This window comes from Mustela erminea, chromosome 21 (assembly GCF_009829155.1).
Source record: "Mustela erminea isolate mMusErm1 chromosome 21, mMusErm1.Pri, whole genome shotgun sequence".
Taxonomy (NCBI): Eukaryota; Metazoa; Chordata; class Mammalia; order Carnivora; family Mustelidae; genus Mustela; species Mustela erminea.
The window spans coordinates 116,056-137,020 of NC_045634.1; the positions used below are offsets into that span (position 1 = coordinate 116,056).

A 20,965-nucleotide genomic window follows, 5' to 3' on the forward strand; every position below is an offset into this window, starting at 1 on the left:
ATATATATATGGACTACAGAAACTTAGGGTCCCATACTCCTTTGCCATTTTAACTCTGATTTGGGTATGAGATTTTATTTCATGGCAATAATATATTTTCAAGCTAGACTGAGGTGATAGTTTCACAAAATTGTGAATGTATAAATGGCACTGAATTGCCATTTTAAAATAGTTAATTTTGTTAAGTGAATGTTATAACATTAAAAAAAATCTATTTAGTAATGCCAGAAATCCTGGCAGTAGGAGTTGGAGATTCCACATCAGCCCAAAAGTTTACGTGTGCCACCTGTAGCCTTGAGTGTGATGGCAGCATTGTTTCCTTCCCCAGGACCCTCATTTTAACACCTCAAGCATAAAGTGATGGACTTAACTCCTTCCCACAAAAGAAAACTTTTAACTCTCAATTTCCTAGCTACATCTGTCTCAGAGACTTATATTGTTTGGCCTTTGCCATCTTTGGGTGAGCAGATGTTTCATTTTAGATGGACTTTCTGGGACTGCTCTATGGATGCCACGTACCTGCCTGATCTCTATAGGCATTAACTTAGGGCTGTAGCTGAGATACAGGCTTATTGACCAATGGTCTGTGAACATAGCTGGCCTAGCAACTTTTTCTTTTTTTTAATCCAGAAAGTCAAGTAGCTGTCATATACTTTTGGGAGAGAGGGCTGGATTACAATGTCAATCCAGTGAGGTACTATGACCTTCACTAGGACAATGAAAAGAGAATTAAAGGGATTGGGAGGCATACAAAGAAAGAAAAGTAATTCACTAGCACTCTTAAATTCTGTTCAGTAATGGCAGAAATATAAGCATTAGGTAAAGATTCCATTTTAGTCAAATAATGTATTTGTGCTGCTTGTAGTCTTGGGAGAATAGCACCCCATGTGGTCTATCTCCAAATCAATCTATTTAAAAGTTTTTAGGCTCTTGTTTATAACTTCATTTGGGGAGAGAATAAGAATTTCTTTAGTCAAAAAAATAAAAATGAATTGAAGTAACACGTTGTTTAAAGGTAAGTCTATTCGACTATTGAATATTGACCATTAAAGAAAACAACCATCCATGTGATCTGCAGAAAAAATAAATCTGTTTTATCTGATATTCAAAGCCTTCTGGAATTCACCTCATCCAATGTATCCTACCTTTCCTTCACACAGCTTGCCAAAATAAACATCAAAGTAACTTAAATCAGGTTCCCAGAATCAGAGAGAGACAAGGATCCATGTGCAAGTGACATATTAAGTAAGTACTCCTGGTAGAAACCAAATTTCAGCCTGGATGTAAACTATAAGTTTGTCCAGACACAAGACAGAGTGCTGGGCTTTCAAAACCTCTCACCAATAAGTCACTGACCCAGAGAAACCCTGGTAGGATACGAATTCCCTGGCACTTGCTGCTTTCTGGTGTCCTTAAGTGTAAGAGCACAAAAGCCAGACCAGGCATAGCAAAAGGTAAGAGATCTGAAGTGATATGAATGGCTTCCAGAGAGCTTTCCCCCACACCACCCTTACTTCTAACTCCTCATCAACCTCATGTACCCTCTCTAGGTACACTAAACATGCTTGCTCTGTTCTTTAACCCTTACATGTGCTGGAGTAATAGGTTTCATTTGAGTCACATTTTTAAAAATGTTTTTAAATTACTTCAGCCACAATTCTCATAATCTTTCTTCTCTTTGCTCTATTAAAAAAGGAGTTAATTCTGTCCAGATTTCCTTGAATTGTGGTCTTTTACTTTTTTTTTTTTTTTCTAAATTTTGATTTACATCTTCACTAACTGATGGAAAGTAACATTTATTCAGGGTAGCTCATCATTGTTGCATTTCTCAATTTTTTCATGTTTGAGATTGTCTTTATTCATTTTCCCTTCATGATTCAGTGAAACACTAACAGAATCATGTTTGAGGGTCATACTTTTTTTCAAAACTTTGTAAGCATAATTCCATTACTGAACTAAGGTGAACTTGTGGACATTTCTGTGGAATATTCTGATGCCAGTGTAATGTTTCACAAATTATGAATTATTTGTTTTCTCTACCTGATGCTTGACTAGTTAATTTTTTTTTAATTTATTTTATTTTTTTTCAGTGTACCAGAATTCATTGTTTATCCACCACACCCAGTGCTGCATGCAATACGTGCACTCCTCAGTACCACCACCAGGCTCACCTAACTTCCAACACCCTCCCCTCCAAAACCCTCAGTTTGTTTCTCAAAGTCCACAGTCTCTCATGGTTTGTCTCCCCCTCCAATTTCCCCCAGCTCACTTCTCCTCTCCATTTCCCAATGTCCTCTGTGTTCTTCCTTATGCTCCACAAGTAAAGTGAAACCATATGATACTTGACTCTCTCTGCTTGACTTATTTCATTCAGCATAATCTCTTACAGTCCCATCCATGTTGATACAAAAGTTGGGTATTCATCCTTTCTAATGGAGGCCTAATACTCCATAGCATATATGGACCACATCTTCTTTATCCATTTGTCAGTTGAAGGACATTTTGGTTCTTTCCGCAGTTTGAACACTGTGGCCGTTGCTCCTATGAATATTGGGGTACAGATGGCCCTTCTTTTCACTACATCTGTATCTTTGGGGTAAATACCCAGTAGTGCAATTCCAGGGTCATAGGGTAGCTCTATTTTTTTAATTTCTTAAGAATCTCCACACTGCTTTCCAAAGTGGCTGCACCAACTTGCATTCCCACCAACAGTGTTAGAGGGTTCCCCTTTCTCCACATCCTCTCCAACACATGTTGTTTACTGTCTTGTTATGTTTGGCCATTCTAACTGGTGTCAGGTGGCATCTCAATGTGGTTTTGATTTGAATCTCCCTGATGGCTAATGATGAACATTTTTTCATGGTTCTGTTAGCCATTTGTATGACTTCTTTGGAGAAGTGTCTGTTCATATCTTCTGGCCATTTTTTTAACGGGGTTATCTGTTTTGTGTCTGTTGAGTTTGAGGAGTTCTTTACAGATCTTGGATATCAGCCTTTGTCTGTATTGTCATTTGCAAATATCTTCCCATTCCGTGTGTTGCCTCTTTGTTTTGTTGACTGTTTCCCTTACTGTGCAGAAACTTTTGATCTTGATGAAGTCCCAAAAGTTCATTTTCACTTTTGTTTCCTTTAGCTTTGGAGACATATCTTGAAAGAAGTTGCTGTGGCCAATGTTGAAGAGGTTATTGCCTATGTTCTTTCTCATCTCAGATTCTGATAGATTCCTGCCTTTCGTTGAGGTCTTTCATCCATTTCAAGTTTATCTTTGTGTATGGTATAAGAAAATGGTTGAGTTTCATTCTTCTACACATAGCTGTCCAATTTTTCCAGCACCATTTATTGAAGAGACAGTCTTTTTTCTAATAGATATTTTTTCCTGCTTCGTCGAAGATTATTTGACCATATAGTTGAGGGCCCATATCTGGTCTCTCTACTCTGTTCCACTGGTCTATGTGTCTGTTTTTATGCCAGTACCATGCTGTCTTGGTGATCACAGCTTTGTAGTAAAGCTTCAAATCAGACAAAGTGATGCCCTAGCTTTGTTTTTCATTTTCAACATTTCCTTAGCAATTTGGGGTCTCTTCTGCTTCCAAATTTTTGGATTCTTTGTTTTAGCGCTTTGAAAAATGCTGGTGGAATTATGATCAGAATGACACTGAAAGTATGGATTGCTCTAGGCAGTATAGACATTTTAACAATGTTTATTTTTCTGATCCATGGGCATGGAATAGTCTTCCATCTTTTTTTGTCTTCTTTGATTTCTTTCATGAGTGTTCTGTAGTTCCTCGAGTACAGATCCTTTACCTCTTTGGTTAGGTTTATTCCCCGGTATCTTATGGTTCTTGGTGCTGTAGTAAAAGGAATCAATTCTCTAATTTCACTTTCTATATTTTCATTGTTATTGTATAAGAAAGCCACTGATTTCTGTATATTAATTTTGTATCCTGCTACATTACTGAATTGCTGTATGAGTTCTAGTAGTTTGGGGGTGGAGTCTTTTGGGTTTTCCATATTAAGTATCATGTCATCTGTGAAGAGAGTGCAACTTGTTTCTTGCCAATTTGAATACATTTTATTTCCTTTTGTTGTCAGATTGCTGTTGCTAAGACTTCTAATATTCTGTTGAACAAGAGTGGTGAGAGTGGGCATCCTTGTCATGTTCTTGATCTCAAAGGGAAGGCTGTCAGCTTTTCCCCTTTGAAAATGATATTTGCTCTGGGTTTTTCATAGATAGATTTTGTGAAGTTGAGGAATCTTCCCTCTATCCCTACACTTTGAAGCATTTTAATCAGGAATGGATGCTGTATCTTGTCAAATGCTTTTTCTGCATCAGTTGAGAGGACCATGTGGTTATTCTTCCTTCTCTTATTTATTTTTTCTATCACATTGACTGATTTGTGAATGCTGAACCACCCCTGCATCCCTTGGATAAATCCCACCTGGTCATGGTGGATAATCTTTTTAATGTACTATTGGATCCTTTTAGCTAAGATCTTGTTGAGAATCTTAGCATTCATGGTCATCAGGGATTGCCACTTCCTGACCATGCATAGGAGATAAATGAGGCATAAACAAGTCAGCTACAAGAGAAATGGAGCAGGGGACAATAGTAGAAAAGACTGCTGCCCTGAACAACTCTTCAGTCCCGCTTTTATTAGATATAGACAGTAATCAACAGAAGAGCCAAAGAAGGCCAAACATTAATCATATGCCCTGTAGATAAAAAAGTAGGAAGGCAAAATATGTCTGGTCAAGCAGTATAAAGTTTATAGTTGAGCAAACACATTCAAAGGACTTATCTAATTAGCCATAGGTGCTCTCAAAGGGGAAAGGGGAGATAATGGAAAAATGAAGCAGGCAGCGTTTCACCCTGAGCGGGCTGGACATTATCAGCTGCTCAGCTTCCATGAAGCAGGCAGTGTTCTGCTTTGAACTAGCCAGGCATAGCCAGCTTCTCGACTTCAAGGCTGTATATCGTCCTCTCCTCCAGAGGCCTGTTGCCAGTATGTGTTTTTCTCAAGGCTATATTTAAACGTCCTTGATAACTAGTAAAATGTCCCATGACTTATATTTTAAGTAATACATTATTCTGAGGGATAGATACAAGGGATATTGGTCTGAATTCTCCTTTTTGGTGGGGTCCTTGCCTGGTTTGGGGATCAGGGTAATGTTGGCTTTATAAAAAGAGTCTGAAAGTTTTCCTTCTGTTTCTATTTTTCGAGACCACTTCAGGAGGATGGGTATTATTTCTCCTTTGAAAGTTTGGTAGAATTCCCCAGGGAATCTGTCAGGTCCTGGGCTCTTGTTTTTTTGGGAGGTTTTTGATCACTGCTTCAATTTTGTTACTAGATATTGGTCTCTTCAGGTTGTCAGTTTCTTCCTGATTCAGTTTTGGAAGTTTATAGGTTTCTACGAATGCATCTGTTTCGTCTAGATTGCTTAACTTATTGGTATATACCTATTGATAATAATTTCTGATGATTTTTTTCTATTCCCTTGGTGTTAGTTGTGGCCTCTCCCTTTTCATTCATAATTTTTATTTATTTGGGTCCTCTCTCTTTTCTTTTCAATTTGTTTGGCCAAGGGTTTATCGATCTTCTTGATTCTTTCAAAACCCCAGCTTCTGGTTTCATTGATGTATTCTACTGTAGCTCTAGTTTCTATCTCATTGATTTCTGCTCTAATCTTGATTATTTCCCTTCTTGTGTGTGGGGTTGGCTTAATTTGTTGTTGCTTCTCCAGCTCTTTAAAGTGTAAAGACAGTTTGTGTATTCTGTATTTTTAAATTTTTTTTGAGGGAGGCTTGGATGGCTATGTATTTCCCCTTTAGGACTGCCTTTGCCGTATCCCATAGATTTTGGACTGAAGTGTCTTCATTCTCATTGTTCCCATGAATTATTTAAGTTATTCTTTGATTTCCTGGTTGATCCAAACATTCTTAAGCAAGGTGGTCTTTAGCTTTCAAGTGTTTGAATTCCCTCCAAACTTTTTCTTGTGGTTGAGCTCTGGTTGTAAAGCATTGTGGTCTGAGAATATGCAGGGAATGATCTCAGTCTTTTGTTATCAGTTGAGCCCTGATTTGTGACCCAGTATGTGGTCTATTCTGGAGAAGGTTCCATATGCCCTTGAGAAAAATGAGTATTCTGTTGTTTTAAGGTGGAATGTTCTATGAGTATCTATGAGGTCCATCTTGTCCAATGTGTCATTCAATGCTCATTTCTTTATTGATTTTCTACTTGGATGATTTATTACTGAGAGTGGCATGTTGTGACTCCCTACTGTTAATGTATTCATATCAATATGTCTCCTTCTCTTGATTAACGGTTGTCTTATGTATTGAATATGGGAGAATAAATGTTTACAATTGTTAGATCTTCTTGGTGGATAGACCCTTTAAGTATGATGTAGTGTCCTTCTTTATCTCTGACTGCAGTGTTTAGTTTAAAATCTAGTTTATCTGATATGAGATTCTCTACCCCAGCCTTCTTTTGAGGCCCACTGGTATAAAAGATGCTTCTCCATTCCTTCACTTTCAGTCTGGATGTATCCTTAGGTTTAAAATGGGTCTCTTGTAGACAACATGTGGATGGGTCCTGTCGTTTTATCCAGTCTGCTACCATGTGCCATTTTATGGGAGCACTTAGGCTCTTCATGTTGAGAGCAATTACTGAGAGATACGTTTTTATTGACACCGTGTTGCTTGTGAAGCCCTTGTTTCTATAGATTGTCTCCATTAATTTTTGTTCAATGACACTCTTGAGTTCTTTCTTCTTTTATAGAATCCCCCTTAATATTTCTTGTAGTGCCAGCTTGGTGGTCACATACTGTATTAAACCTTGCCAGTCTTGGAAGCTCTTTATCTCTCCATGCATTTTGAATGTCAGCCTTGCTAGATAATGTATTCTTGGCTTCATGTTCTTCTCATTTAGTGCCTTGAATATGTCTTGCCAGCCCCTTCTGGCTTGTCAGGTTTCTGTGGACAGGTCTGATGTTAATCTGATGAGCCTCCCTCTGTATATAAGGAATCTCATCCCCTAGCTTCTCTCAAGAACTCCTGTCTAAAATTATGATTCATTATTTTCACAACCAGGTGTCTCAAAGTCTTTCTAGACTCTGTGATCTTCAGGGGAGACCATTCTGCCTCTAGGATATGAATGCTGGTTCCATTACCCAGATTGGGAAAATTTTCATGGAGAATTTGTTCAACTATATCCATTAGTCTTCTTTCTTTCTCCCCCCACCCCAGGGATTCCAATAATTCTGATGTTGGAATGTTTCATGGGGTCATTTATTTCCCTAATTCTGTGTTCATGGCTTCTAAGCTTTTTGTTCCAGGCCTCCTTTTTATCTTTTTTCCCTATCAGTTTGTCCTCTAGATCACTAATTCTATCTTCTGCCTCACTTACCCCAGTTTTTTGAGAATTTAGATTAGATTGGAACTCATCAATAGCTTTTTTAACATCTTCCCCAGTGGCTTTCACTTATGCCCTACTTGATTCCATTTTGTCATTGGATAGCATAGGGTATATGTCCATATCCAATAACTCTGATGGAGAGGGCACAGTCTCTGAATTTTTTTCCTGCTGGGCATTCCTCCTCCTAGTCATTTTGGTGAAAGATGGCTGAGGGGATGTGTAGTTAAATATATCAGCCATGATCCAGGCAAGGTGCACCCTAGAATGCTTCTGAGCAATCAGAAGTCCCCACCAAAAAGGAAAAAAAAGAGAGAAAGAGGGAGACGGGGAAAAAAAAGACCCAGCCTGAATGGGCCCCAATGGTACGATTTATAAACTATACAAACAAAAATGGACAAACAAAAAGACCGATAAAAACAAATGACAAGAAAAAAAGGAACCCAGCCAAAATGAATTCCAAATATAAGATTTATATACTACCAGAACAAAAACAAATACACAGAAACACTGACAGAAGAAAAAGATGGGTAGTGGTTATAAATCCTCAGTGTGGGTGAGGAAGCTTATTTTGATTCTTCCTCGGTTATCTTGATATCTTTGTTAAAGGATTCAACTTTCCCGAGATAAAAGGGGATTAAAACTGGTTTATATATAGAGGTAGTATTCATTGGGGAAAGAGGGTTACCTTGAAGCTTATCTCTATATGAATATTAAAAAATATATAAAAGGAAAAGGAAAACACAGATATATATATCAAAAAAGCTCAAGTTAAAAGGTTATTATGGAGTTTGTTGTACTGAACCTCTTATTGTGATGGTAAATAGGCTACAAAAAAATTTTAAAAATTAAAAAGAATAAGAATAATGGGAACGAATTAAAAATAAAAGTTGTATCTATGAAATATACAGGTTTTAGAGCAATATCAGCAGCTTAATATCTTCTTTTCCCCTGATATTGGGGTTTTACAGTTTTATGGAAACACTGTGGTGGTTGTCCTCTCATTTTTTAGGTTGGCTCTCTGGGGGAGGGGCCTGATGCATTGTTTTTCAAGAAATCTTGCTTGGGTTGAGTCCTCCTTCTTCCTATCAATAGGCTCAGCTCTGAGGAAATAGGTTTTTCAGGCTTTTGTTCTCTGGAGGTATTTTTTTTCTTTTCTTTTTTTTTTTTCTCCCTTGGCGGCTTTTGGTGGTTCTTTGGAGGTTTAGAGGAAAGCAAACTGCACCCAGACCTCCGTCTCAGAGAAGCCTCAGTTTGGCCCTCTCTGGGTGGTCCAGAGCATACAGACTCCCCCTCTGGCACTCCCCACTGGCAAAGCACGTCCCTAGCCATAGTTTGAGGGATCGCATGAGCTCCCACCTGTCTCTATACCCTGGTGCTACTAAAACCATGAGCAATATTGGTCCAGAGAGCCCGCTTCCAGTGGCTGCCTTTGCCTCGGCTCTCTGGGCAGGTCCAGACAACCAGAGAGATCCCAACCAGAGATAGCATACTGAGATTTCCTGCCTGCCCAGGCTGGAAGTGTTCAGACTCTCGCTGGTCCTATAGAGCACTAGCTAGCACCTGCATGGACCTATCTCAGGGGAGGGTGAGTGGAGGGTGTGGAGCGCAGCTCAGGTACCAGTCACACAACACGCCTACAAAGTGCAAAAGGCTGTGATTCTAGAGAGCTCCCAGCTATCACCACCCAGACGCTCTCATGACTGCCTGCATCTCAGGGACCACAGTCTGGAGGCTTCGCCACACTCTCTCTGGCATGGGTAGTCGCCAGCAGAGGCTGCCCTGGGTTGTGGGCTTGAGCCCATGCCCATGACTGCCTGATTCCACCAGTTTCCCCGTAAGATCATTTGCTCTTTTTGAGTGCTTTTAACCAGACTCCAAATTAATGCTGGTCCCCAATCACAGGGCACTCTCATATTGGGGTATTACTTTCCAGTGGGTCACTTCTGGTGGCTCTCTCCCCATTCTGTTTATCTTCCGATGTCAGTTCCATCATTCCCACTCTGCTTTACCTGTCCACTGGAGTCTTCTGTCCATGAAGAGATCCAGAAGTGTATAATCTTATATTTCAGGCTGATTTCATGAGTGTTCAGAGCATTCTGATAGATAATCAGCTCACTTTAGGGGACCAGTTGAAACAGTGTCTCCTACTTCTCTGCCATCTTGCCCCCCTCACCACCATTACTAAATTCTAATTTAAAATTATGTCTTTTTTTTTTAAGATTTTATTTACTTGTTTATTTGTCAGAGAGAGAGAGGGAGAACACAAGCAGGCAGAGCAGCAGGCAGAGGCAGAGAGAGAAGCAGGCTCCCCAATGAGCAAGGAGCCTGATGTGGGACTCAATCCTAGGACCCTGGGATCATGAGCCAAGCCAAAGGCAGCAGCTTAACCAACTGAGCCACCCAGGCGTCCCTAAAATTATATCTTAAAAAAAAGAAAAAAAAAACAGAAAAAAATGAAAAGGAAAACAAACACTTGAAAACAAATTATGACAATTCAAAATAAGTACAAAATAATTTTCAAGTAGAAGGAATAATGATTTAACCATGAATCAAATGGCCAAGCTGGAAACCAGTTGATTCCTTTTCCATTACCCTTCACTTCTGTTCTTTCCATACACATTTACAAATTCTGGATTAGTGTCAGAGAGGATATGGGGAGATCTGGCTAAATACCAGTTGTTCTCTTTGTGACTAAGGAGTAGAGTATTATAACTTCTCTAAATATTGGGAAATATGCTGGTGAGATGAAAGGAAGTGTAATGAATCTAATAGATTTAAAGGAAACAATACTTCAGACACCATGAACAGAGAAAGTTGGAAGCATTGGCAATATGGGAGTGATAGTTGGGTTAAAAAAGAGAAATAAGAACATCTGAAAGAAATTAAGGAACCAGGCCCTTTGTATCATGCTATCTTAGGCTGCCCCACACTGTGAAGGGGTTAGCCTTGGTATGTAAAATGGTTGCAATTTGAGTCTCAATAGATTAAGATTATTGACTAAAGGGGAGGAGCTAAGGTGGCAAAGCAGGAGGCCCCCAAGTTTGTCTTGCCCATCAAATACACCTAGATAGTTATCAATTCGTTCTGAACATGCAAGAAAAAAAATCAGAAATCTAAGAAAACAAATGCTGCAAGCCTACAGGTAGAAAAGAAGGTAGGAGGTTAAGGAGACTTGAATCCAGTGTGATAGAGCAGAGGATATGGCAGAGAGGAGGGATCCTACTTAAGGAAGCTACCACAGATTGTTTTTCAGAGTCCATAGTCTCTCATGGACAGCATGGAGAGGAAATAGTACATGGGTTTATGGAGGCTGGGCTGGGTGACAATGGCAAAGAGGATCAGGCTGTTTCCTGAGAGGGCGGTTGTGTAGAGAAAGCAGAAGGGAACGGAGATCCAGATGTGGAAGGCTTCCAGCCCAGGAACACCAGTTAGGAGGAAAATGATGGAAGTAGATGTGGTATTACAGAAGTTTGACATGCTAGATTAAAAACACAGAGTTCCAAGATGAAACTCTGGAACAACAATACTGTATTATTTGTATTAATACAATTACAAATAATTTTATTCAACCAAAAACTAACCAAAGATGAATATTTATATACTCTGTAAAAATGAATTGCTCATTGAAATTGATAAAGGAATATAAGATTTTTTTTTTTTTTAAAAAAAAAAGGAGGCTACCACAAAGCATTATAAGCAGTGGAATGCAAAATCAGAACTTTGAGGAGTCTGCTACAGGAGATATGCCTGACTTAAAGGTGCTCAAGGCTCAAGTGAAGTGGGACCAAATCCCAGGTGTGACAGCATAGTCTGAGAATCCCCAGGGTCATAAGAAGAACAGGTGGTCCCTCAGTGTGACAGTTTCCAGGCATTGGAGCAGAGAAGCTGACTGAGAACAAGGAGTCTAGATGATAGCTTTTTCTACTCTGTGTTGTCATAAACTGTGAATCACTGCACAGTCATGCAATTGCTTTCCAGGAACAAGTCTAGCAAAAAAGCAAGTCGGTGGGACTCCACTTTCAACCCCCTTCCCTGGGAGGAACACTGTGGGTCTGGGCCATGGGCCTAAAGTTTAGTTTTGAAACTAAGAATGATTGTTCAAAGGCTGAGTGAACACAGAGTTCTGATTGCTTTTCTGTGACAGCTCACTGAAAAGCGAGGGGTGGGTGGGGAGCATGTATTTTCAGCTCCAGGGCTAGAGAGCAGGGTGCAGCTATATTCATCCAGCCCATCAGTGCTGAAAGCCTTCAAAAAGCAAGAGTGCCACCTAAAGGGCTATGGAGCCACTTACTTTGAGCCCCGCCCTTCTCTGCACTGTGCATTTACCCTAGGACAGGTCCACCTAAGAATCAGCACAACAGGCTCTTCCCACAGAAGTGTCACCAAGGATACTGTTCATAGAAAGCTGCAAACCTTCAGTTGTTGGGGAAAACAGTATTCTTTGTATTTTCATTCCTTAGAATTTTAGTATTATTTTTTCAGTAATTTTCTTTCTTCTTCAATTCTTTTTTACTCTTTCTTAATTTCTAATTTTATATACACTTTTTTTTTGCCATTTGAACAAAGTAGGATACATTTTTTATTAAATTCAGTTAGCCAAGGTATAGTACATCATTAGTTTTTGATATAATGTTCAATGACTCATTTTATTTTTTTGTTTCCTTTCATTGTATTTTATTTTATTTTAAATATATATCTTTTTCTTTCTTCCTTATATTTGAACCTAGTTTCTTTTAACAAACAGACCAAAATACATATAGGATCTAGTTTTTTTCATTTTGTTTTTTTTTCTTGTTATTATTGTTGTTTTTGTTGTTGTTTTTCTCTTTCTTCTTTTCTTTGCTGGACAAAAATAAGTGACTGAGAAAAACACCCCAGAAGAAAGAACAGAAGAGAGTACTCCCAGGAATTTAATCACTACAGATATAAATAAGATTTCTGAACTAGATTTAAAACAAGGATTATAAAGATACTAGCTTGGCTTGAAAAAAGTATAGAACACCCTAAAGAATCCCTACTGTAGAGATAAAAGAACTAAAATCTAGTCAGGCTGAAATTAAAAATGCTATTACCAAGATGCAGTCACTAGTGCAGGCCATAAAAACAACAATGAACGATGCAGAAGAGCAAATCAGTGATATAGAAGATGAAATGATGGGTAAAAAGGAAGCTGAAAAGAAGAGGGAAAGAAAACTATTAAATCACAAAGGTAGACTTAAGGAACTCAGCGATTTCATACAGCAAATTAATATCCATATTATAGGAATCCCAGAAGACAAAGAATGGGGAAAGAGAAGCAGAAGATTTATTTGAATGAATTATAGGAGAGAACTTCCCTAATTTGAGGAAGGAAACAGTTAAGTCTAAGAGGCACAGAGAATTCCCCTCAAAAGCAACAAAAATAGGTTAACAGCATGACCTATAACTTCCATATTGCAAATATAAAGAGAAAATCCTTAAAACAACTTTGAAGAAGAGGCCTTTAAGCTACAAATGTAGAAACATAAGGTTGGCAGCAGACCTGGCCATAGAGACCTGGCAAAGCCAGAAAGGACTGGCATGATATATTCAATATGCTAAGTGGGAAAAATACATAAACAAGAATACTTTATCCAGCAAAGCTATCATTCAGATTAGAAAAAGAGAGAGAGTTTCCAAGAGAACTAACATGAAAGGCATTCATGACCACTAAACCAGACCTGCAAGAAACATTAAAGGGGACCCTATTAATGATGAGGGGTCAAGGATAACAAAGATCAGAAAGGAACAGAGACAATCTACCAGAACAGTGAGTTTACATGTAATAAAATGGGACTAAATTCATGTCTTTCAGTTATTACTGTGAATGTAGATGGGCTAAATGTTCAAAAAAAAAAAAAAAAGAAAGAAAGAAAGAAAGAAAGAAAGAAAGAAAGAGTGTAATGGATATATATTTAAAAAAAAAAAAGAGGAACCATTGATATGCTACTTAAAACAGACTCATTTTAGACCCAAATAAGCCTCCAGATTGAAAGTGAAGGGGTGGAGAACCATATATCATGCTAACAGATATTTTAAAAAAGCGGAGTAGCCATCCTTATATTAGGCAAACTAGATTTTAAACCAAAGACTGTAGTAAGAGATGAAAAGGACACTACATCATAATAAAGGGGTGTATCCAACAAGAAGATCTAACAACTGTTATAAAAGACACACAGCTAATATCCTCCATGGGGAAAAACAGAAATTTTTCCTAAGGTCAGGAAAATGACAGGGATGTCCACTCTCATCACGGTTGTTCAAGATAGTACTGGAAGTTCTGGCCTTAGCAATAAAACAACAAAAATAAATAAAAGGCTTCCAAATCAGCAAAAAAGAAGGCAAAATTTCACTCTGCACAATGACATGATACTCTATGTTGGAAATCCAAAAGACTCCACCCAAAAATTGCTAGAAGTAATACATAAATTCAACAAAGTCGCAGGATGTAAGATCAACACACAGAAGTCTGTTGCATTTCTATACTCTAACAATGAAACAGCAGAAAGAAATAAAAAAACTATTCCATTTACAATTTTGCAAAAATCCATAAGATACCTAGGAATAAACCTAACCAAAGAGGTAAAATATCTGTACTCTGTAAAATACAGAACACTTATGAAAGAAATTGAGAAAGACACAAAGAAATGAAAAGACATTCCATGTTCATGGACTAGAGGAACAAATATTGTTAAATTGTCTATTCTTCCCAAAGCAATCTTTTCATTTAAAGCAGTCCCTTTCAAAATATCACCAGCATTTTCAAAGTTGGAACGAACAATCCTAAAATTTGTATGAAGCAAGAAATGACCTTGAAAAACAGAAGGAATGTTAAAAAAAAAAAAAAAAGAAAAGAAAGAACACCAGGGGTGCCAGGTGGCTCAGTTGGTTAAACATTTGCCTTCAGCTCAGGTTATGATCTCAGGGTCCTGGGATTGAGCCTCACATCAGGCTCCCTATCCCTCTGCTGCTCTCCCTGCTTATACTTTCTTTCTGTCAAATAAATAAAATCTTGAAAGGAAGAATGAAAGTGCAAAAGAAAAAGAAAAGAAAGAAAAAACTGAAAAGAAAAGAAGGAAGGAAAGGATAATGAAAAAATACGAAGCTGGTGACATCACAATTCTAGACTTCAATCTGTATTACAAATCTATAACCATCAAGACAATATGATACTGGCACAAAACAGTCACCATGGACTGGAATAGTAAACCCAGAAATAGAACTTCAACTCTATAGGCAACTAATCTTCAACAAGGCAGGAAAGAATACCCAATGGGGAAAAACAAAAAACAAAACAATCTCTTTAACAAATGGTGTTAGGACTGTACACAAAGATAAACTCAAAATGGATAAAAGACCTCAACGTGAGACAGGAATCCATCAGAATCCTAGAGGAGAACATAGGCAGTAACCTCTTCGATATCAGCCACAGCAACTTCTTTCAAGATATGTCTCCAAAGGCAAAGGAAACAAAAGCGAAAATAAACTTTTGGGACTTCATCAAGATCAAAAGCTTCTTCACAGCAAAGGAAACAGTCAAGAAAACAAAGAGGCAACCCACGGAATGGGAGAAGATATTTGCAAATGACAGTAGAGACAAAAGTCTGATATCCAGGATCTATAATGAACACCTCAAACTCAACACACACAAAACTGACAATCATATCAAAAAATGGGCAGAAGATATGAACAGAACTTCTCCAATGAAAACATACAAATGGCTATCAGACACATGAAAAAATGTTCATCATCACTAGCCCTCAGGGAGATTCAAATTAAAACCACATTGAGATACCACCTTACACCAGTTAGAATGGCCAAAATTAACAAGACAGGAAACAACATATGTTAGAGGGGATGTGGAGAAAGGGGATCTTACACTGTTGGTGGGAATGCAAGTTGGTGCAGCCTCCTTGGAGAACAGTGTGGAGATTCCTCAAGAAATTAAAAATAGAACTTCCCTATGACCCTGCAATTGCACTCCTGGGTATTTACCCCAAAGATACAGATGTAGTGAAAAGAAGGGCCATCTGTACCCCAATGTTTATAGCAGCAATGGCCACGGTCGCCAAACTATGGAAAGAACCAAGATGCCCTTCAACGGACGAATGGATAAGGAAAATGTGGTCCATATACACTCTAGAGTATTGTGCGTCCATCAGAAAGGATGAATACCCAACTTTTGTAGCAACATGGACGGGACTCAAAGAGATTATGCTGAGTGAAATAAGTCAAGCAGAGAGAGTCAATTATCATATGGTTTCACTTATTTGTGGAGCATAACAAAAAGCATGGAGGACATGGGGAGTTAGAGAGGAGAAGGGAGTTGGGGTAAATTGGAAGGAGAGGTGAATCATGAGAGACTATGGACTCTGAAAAACAGTCTGAGGGGTTTGAAGTGGCGGGGGGGGTGGGAGGTTGGGGTACCAGGTGGTGGGTATTATAGAGGGCACGGATTGCATGGAGCACTGGGTGTGGTGAAAAAACAATGAATACTCTTATGCTGAAAATAAATAAATTAATAAAAAAAACCAAATGGTGTTAAGAAAACTGGACAGCCACATGTAGAAGAATGAAACTGGACCATTTTGTTGCCCCATACACAAAAATAAATTCAAAATGGATGAAATTCCTAAATGTGAGACAGTAAACTATCAAAATCCTAGAGAAGAACACAAGCGTCAACCTCTTTAACCTCATTGCCGGTAACTTCTGGCCACATACATCTTCAAGGCAAGGGAAACAAAAGCAAAAATGAACTATCAGTACTTTGTCAAAATACAAAGCTTATGCACAGCAAAGGAAATAGTCAACAAAACTAAAAGACAACCTACAGAATGGAAGAAGATATTCACTAATGACATATCAGGTAAAAGGTTAATATCCAAAATCTATAAAGAATTTACCAAGCTCAACACCAAAAAAAAAAAAAATAGTAATAATCTGGTCAAGAAATGGATGGAAGACATGTACAGACATTTTTCTACAGGAAGACATGCAAATGGCCAAAAGACACATGAAAAAATGTTCAATGTCACTCAATATCAAAGAAATATAAGTCAAAAAATGATACACCACCTCACATCAGTCAGAATGGCTAAAATTGAAAACTCAGGAACAGCAAATGTTGGCAAAGATGTGGAGAAAGAGAAAACCTCTTACTCTGTTGGTTGAAATGTAAACTGGTGCAGCCACTCTGGAAAACTGTATGGAGTTTCTTCAAAAAGTTAAAAATAGACCTACCCTATGACCCAGCAATTACACTAGACATTATCCAAAGGATACAAACATAGTGATTCAGAGAGGCACATGCACTTCAATGTTTATGCAACAATGTCCACAAGAGCCAAAATATAGAAGAGTCCACATGTGTATGGAGGATGAATGGACAAAGATGTGATTGATATATATAATGGAATGTTACTCAGCCATCAAAAAAATGAGATCTTGCCATTTACAATGATGTGGATATAACCATATAGTATTATGCTAAGAGAAATAATGTCAAAGAAAGAGAAATATCATATAATTTTACTCATATGTGGAATTTAAGAAACAAAACAGATGAAAATAGAGGAAGGGAAGGATAAACAAAGCAAAATAAAAACAGAGAGGAAGGAAAACCGTAAGAGTCTTAGCTATAGGAAAGAAACTGAGGGTTGCTGGAAGGGAGGTAGGTAGGGGTGTAAGGTAATTGAGTGGGCACTTAATGTCATGAGCACTAGGTGTTTTATGTAAGTGATGAATCACTAAATTCTACCTCTGAAACTAATAATATAATTTATGTTAACTAAAATAAAAAGGGAAAATTCTGTTAACTAATTTTTTTTAAAGCTCAAGCATGTCTAAACCATATTTCTTTTGTGCCATATCACTGTCCTCCTTACTTATTCAGCAGTGCTTCTGGATATAGAATCAGAGAGGGTTTTTTACAATAGTTTCTCCATATCTGAGTGGTAGTTTTAGAGCCCGTGTACATGTTGATAAAGGACATCAATGCAAATAAGATGAGAAGAGATGAAATAAACAATAGATTTAGAGAAAATAATGTTGCAGACATTAAAAAAAAAATAAAGTTAAAAACCCTAGCAAAATAGGAAGAGCTGACTAAGAAAGAAAAACACAATGCAAGAGAAATAAGAATAAAAAGGACAATAGAAACACATAGCTTATCACCACTAGCCTAGGGAACAGGGCCTTTTGTATCATGTCACCTCAGACTATGTCATACTAACAATGGTAGTGCACTACTGTTAAAATTAGCGTCTACATGGGATTAGGACTCTTTACCAGCAGGGGCAGAACATTTTCTTCATGGGATTTAACAAAAATAAGGAATTTTTTTTTCTGCTACCTCACCTTAACAGAAAGTCAAGAGATAATTTAAAATTTGGTTCAGGTCTTTTCTCATCTTTTTTTTCCTCCTATTTTCATTCCTCAACTCCATAAATTTTTATTGATATTATTTTTCAGCAAGTTCTCCTAGTAGCTTTGAGAAAATACCCTACCAGTTCTTAGCCCTGCAGCAGAACGTATCTGTTTAGGTTTCTGAAGTATCCCTTCAATAGAGTCTTATTGACTTGATTTGGATAACATACCATTCATGAGGAGAGTACTGGTCCTAGAACGTATATGTTTTCAATTGGCCCACCTGGGTCACCAGTCTATTTAGCTGAATGTATACAGCTCATTCTTCATGTAATAGCCAGAAACATCAAATTTATTTTGATACACTTTGCCTAAACTGCAACCTTCCTCCACTGACCTTCTCACTATGATTCTGATTCAAGCCAAAAGGCTGGTATTTTTTAGAGGGTATGTTAGTTGTCTTATCTCAGTTCACATTCTCTCCCACTCACTCTGCTTCAATCACTCTGGCCTCCTATAAGTTCTCTGAGCACTCTAGGCAGGTTCTACTTTGAGACTTTTTTTTTTTTTTTGCTTTGTTTCTTCTGCCTGAATGGTATTCCCCACACATGTACACTTAATCTTAGCCAAAAGGCCAAGAAGCGATATATTCCCCACACATGTAGACATGGCTCATTCTTTCACATCCTTAAGGTCACAATGATGCTTTCTTTGATCACTTTATTAGAAATTAGTTTTCTCAGTGCATAACGTGTCTACTTTCTTTGCTTTAGTCTTCCACAAGATACTTATTAGAATCTAAGAAATTTAATGTTTTATTAGTTTATCCAATTTACAATCTATGTCATCCAACTATCACTAAGTGTAAGATTTCTGAGGGCAAGCAAGGAGATCAGTAGCAAATAAATAGTAGGTATTCAGAAAATACTTTGAATGGATTAATAAATCAGTGCACAAATAAATATAATCTTTGAGTGGGAATGTTTGACCAGATAATTTTATCTTATCTAAAGGGGAAATTGAGTGGATCAGGTACCGTGAAATCAATAGACTCCTTTATATAATTCTGTTTATATTAGAAACTATTTGTAAACCTTATTTTGATACCAATTTGAACATTTGTTCATCATGAAGAAAACCACATGTAAACTGTTTTTATAGTTTCACTCCTCACTTATGATGGATTTCCAAATTCTCATGCTTAAAATATGAAAGAAGTGATAATAGTTTTCCTACAGGGTTACTAAGTCTACTAAGTGGGTTTATATGTACAAAAGTAATTTATACAATAAAAGCACTAAACAAAAGACTTATCATTATGGATACTTATAACCACTGACTGCATTTATATATTTAAAATACATTAGTTATAATTAGGCTAATCAAAGAAATCCAGTGCAAAAGTAATGTATTATTTCTGTTTTTGTTGTACTTCCCTCAGGGGATCATGGACATTGAAGCATATTTTGAAAGAATTGGTTATAGGAATTCTAGGAAGAAACTGGACTTGGAAACATTAACTGACATTCTTCAGCACCAGATCCGAACCGTTCCTTTTGAGAACCTTAACATCCATTGTGGGGAAGCCATGGAACTGGGCTTGGAGGCCATATTTGATCAAATTGTGAGGAGGAACCGTGGTGGGTGGTGTCTCCAGGTCAATCATCTTCTGTATTGGGCTCTGACCACAATCGGTTTTGAGACCACAATGTTGGGAGGGTATGTTTACAGTACTCCAGCCAACAAATATAGCAATGCTATGATTCACCTTCTGCTGAAGGTGACTACTGACGGCAGGAATTACATAGTGGATGCTGGGTTTGGACGCTCTTACCAGATTTGGCAGCCTCTGGAGTTAATTTCTGGGAAGGATCAGCCTCAGGTGCCTTGCATCTTCCAGTTAAGAGAAGACAAAGGAATCTGGTACTTGGACCAAATCAGAAGAGAACAGTACATTTCAAATCAAGAATTTCTTGATTCTGATCTTCTGGAAAAGAACAAATACCGAAAAATATACTCCTTTACTCTTGAACCTCGAACAATTGAAGATTTTGAGTCTGTGAATACATACCTTCAGAAATCTCCAACATCTGTGTTTACAAGCAAGTCATTCTGTTCCTTGCAGACCTCTGAAGGGGTTCACTGTTTAGTGGGCTGCACCCTTTCCTATAGAAAATTCAATTTTAAAGACAATATGGATTTGGTAGAGTTTAAGATACTGAGTGAGGAAGAAGTAGAAAAAAAGCTTAAAAATATATTTAATATTACCTTGGACAGAAAGCTTGTGCCTAAACATGGTGATCAATTTTTTACCATTTAGTATAAGGAGCAAAAATGGCCTTTGGTATTACTTCATGTCCTGAAACTTTTTATTATAAAAAATTTTAAACATATACTAGAGAAAATAAAATACTAAATGTCTGTATCACCCAATTTATCAATTATTAACTACCATATTTCTTCAATGTTCACACATTATACCAAAGAAAATTTTACCCTTAAAAATATCAGCATTTAACATTACAAAGTTGTAGTCATCAAAACAGTATGGTACTGGCACAAAAACGGACACAAAGCTCAATGGAACAGAATAGAGAACCCAGAAATGGATCCACAACTGTATGGTCAACTAATCTTCAATAGAGCTGGAAAGAATATCCAGTGGAAAAAAAGACATCACCTTCAACAATAGTGTTGGGAAAACTGGACAGCTACATGCACAAAATGAAACTGGACCATTTTCTTAAACCATACACAAAAAATAAATTCAAAAGACTCAATGTAAGACAGGAAACCACCAAAATCCTAGAGAAGAATGCAGACATAAACCTCTTTGACCTGGGCTGCAGCAACTTCTTGCGAGACCCAACACCAGAGGCAAGGAAAACAAAAGCAAAAATGAACAACTGGGACTTCATCAAAATAAAAACCTTCTTCATAATGAAGGAGAAAATCAATAAAACTAAAATGCAGCCCACGGAATGGGAGAAGATATTTGCAAATGACCTTACAGATACAGGGTTAGTATCAAGATCTATAAAGAATTTATAAAACTCAATATCCCCAAAAAACAAATAATCCAGTTAAGAAATACATGGAAGACATGAATAGACACTTCTCCAAAGAAAGACATACAAATGTCTAACAGACAAATCAAAAATGCTT

General features: G+C 37.6%; 1 protein-coding gene across 1 annotated transcript in view; it reads left to right on the forward strand.

Moving 5' to 3' along the window:
* LOC116581871 (arylamine N-acetyltransferase 1) overlaps positions 1–20,395 on the forward strand; it is a 58,279-nt gene extending 37,884 nt beyond the window's left edge. Inside the window, exon 2 of the mRNA XM_032329170.1 lies at positions 19,242–20,395. Within this exon, the coding sequence (XP_032185061.1) occupies positions 19,248–20,120 (873 nt within the window). The 5' untranslated portion in view covers positions 19,242–19,247 and the 3' untranslated portion in view covers positions 20,121–20,395. The remainder of the gene's footprint in view (positions 1–19,241) is intronic.
* The last annotated feature ends 570 nt before the right edge of the window (positions 20,396–20,965 follow it).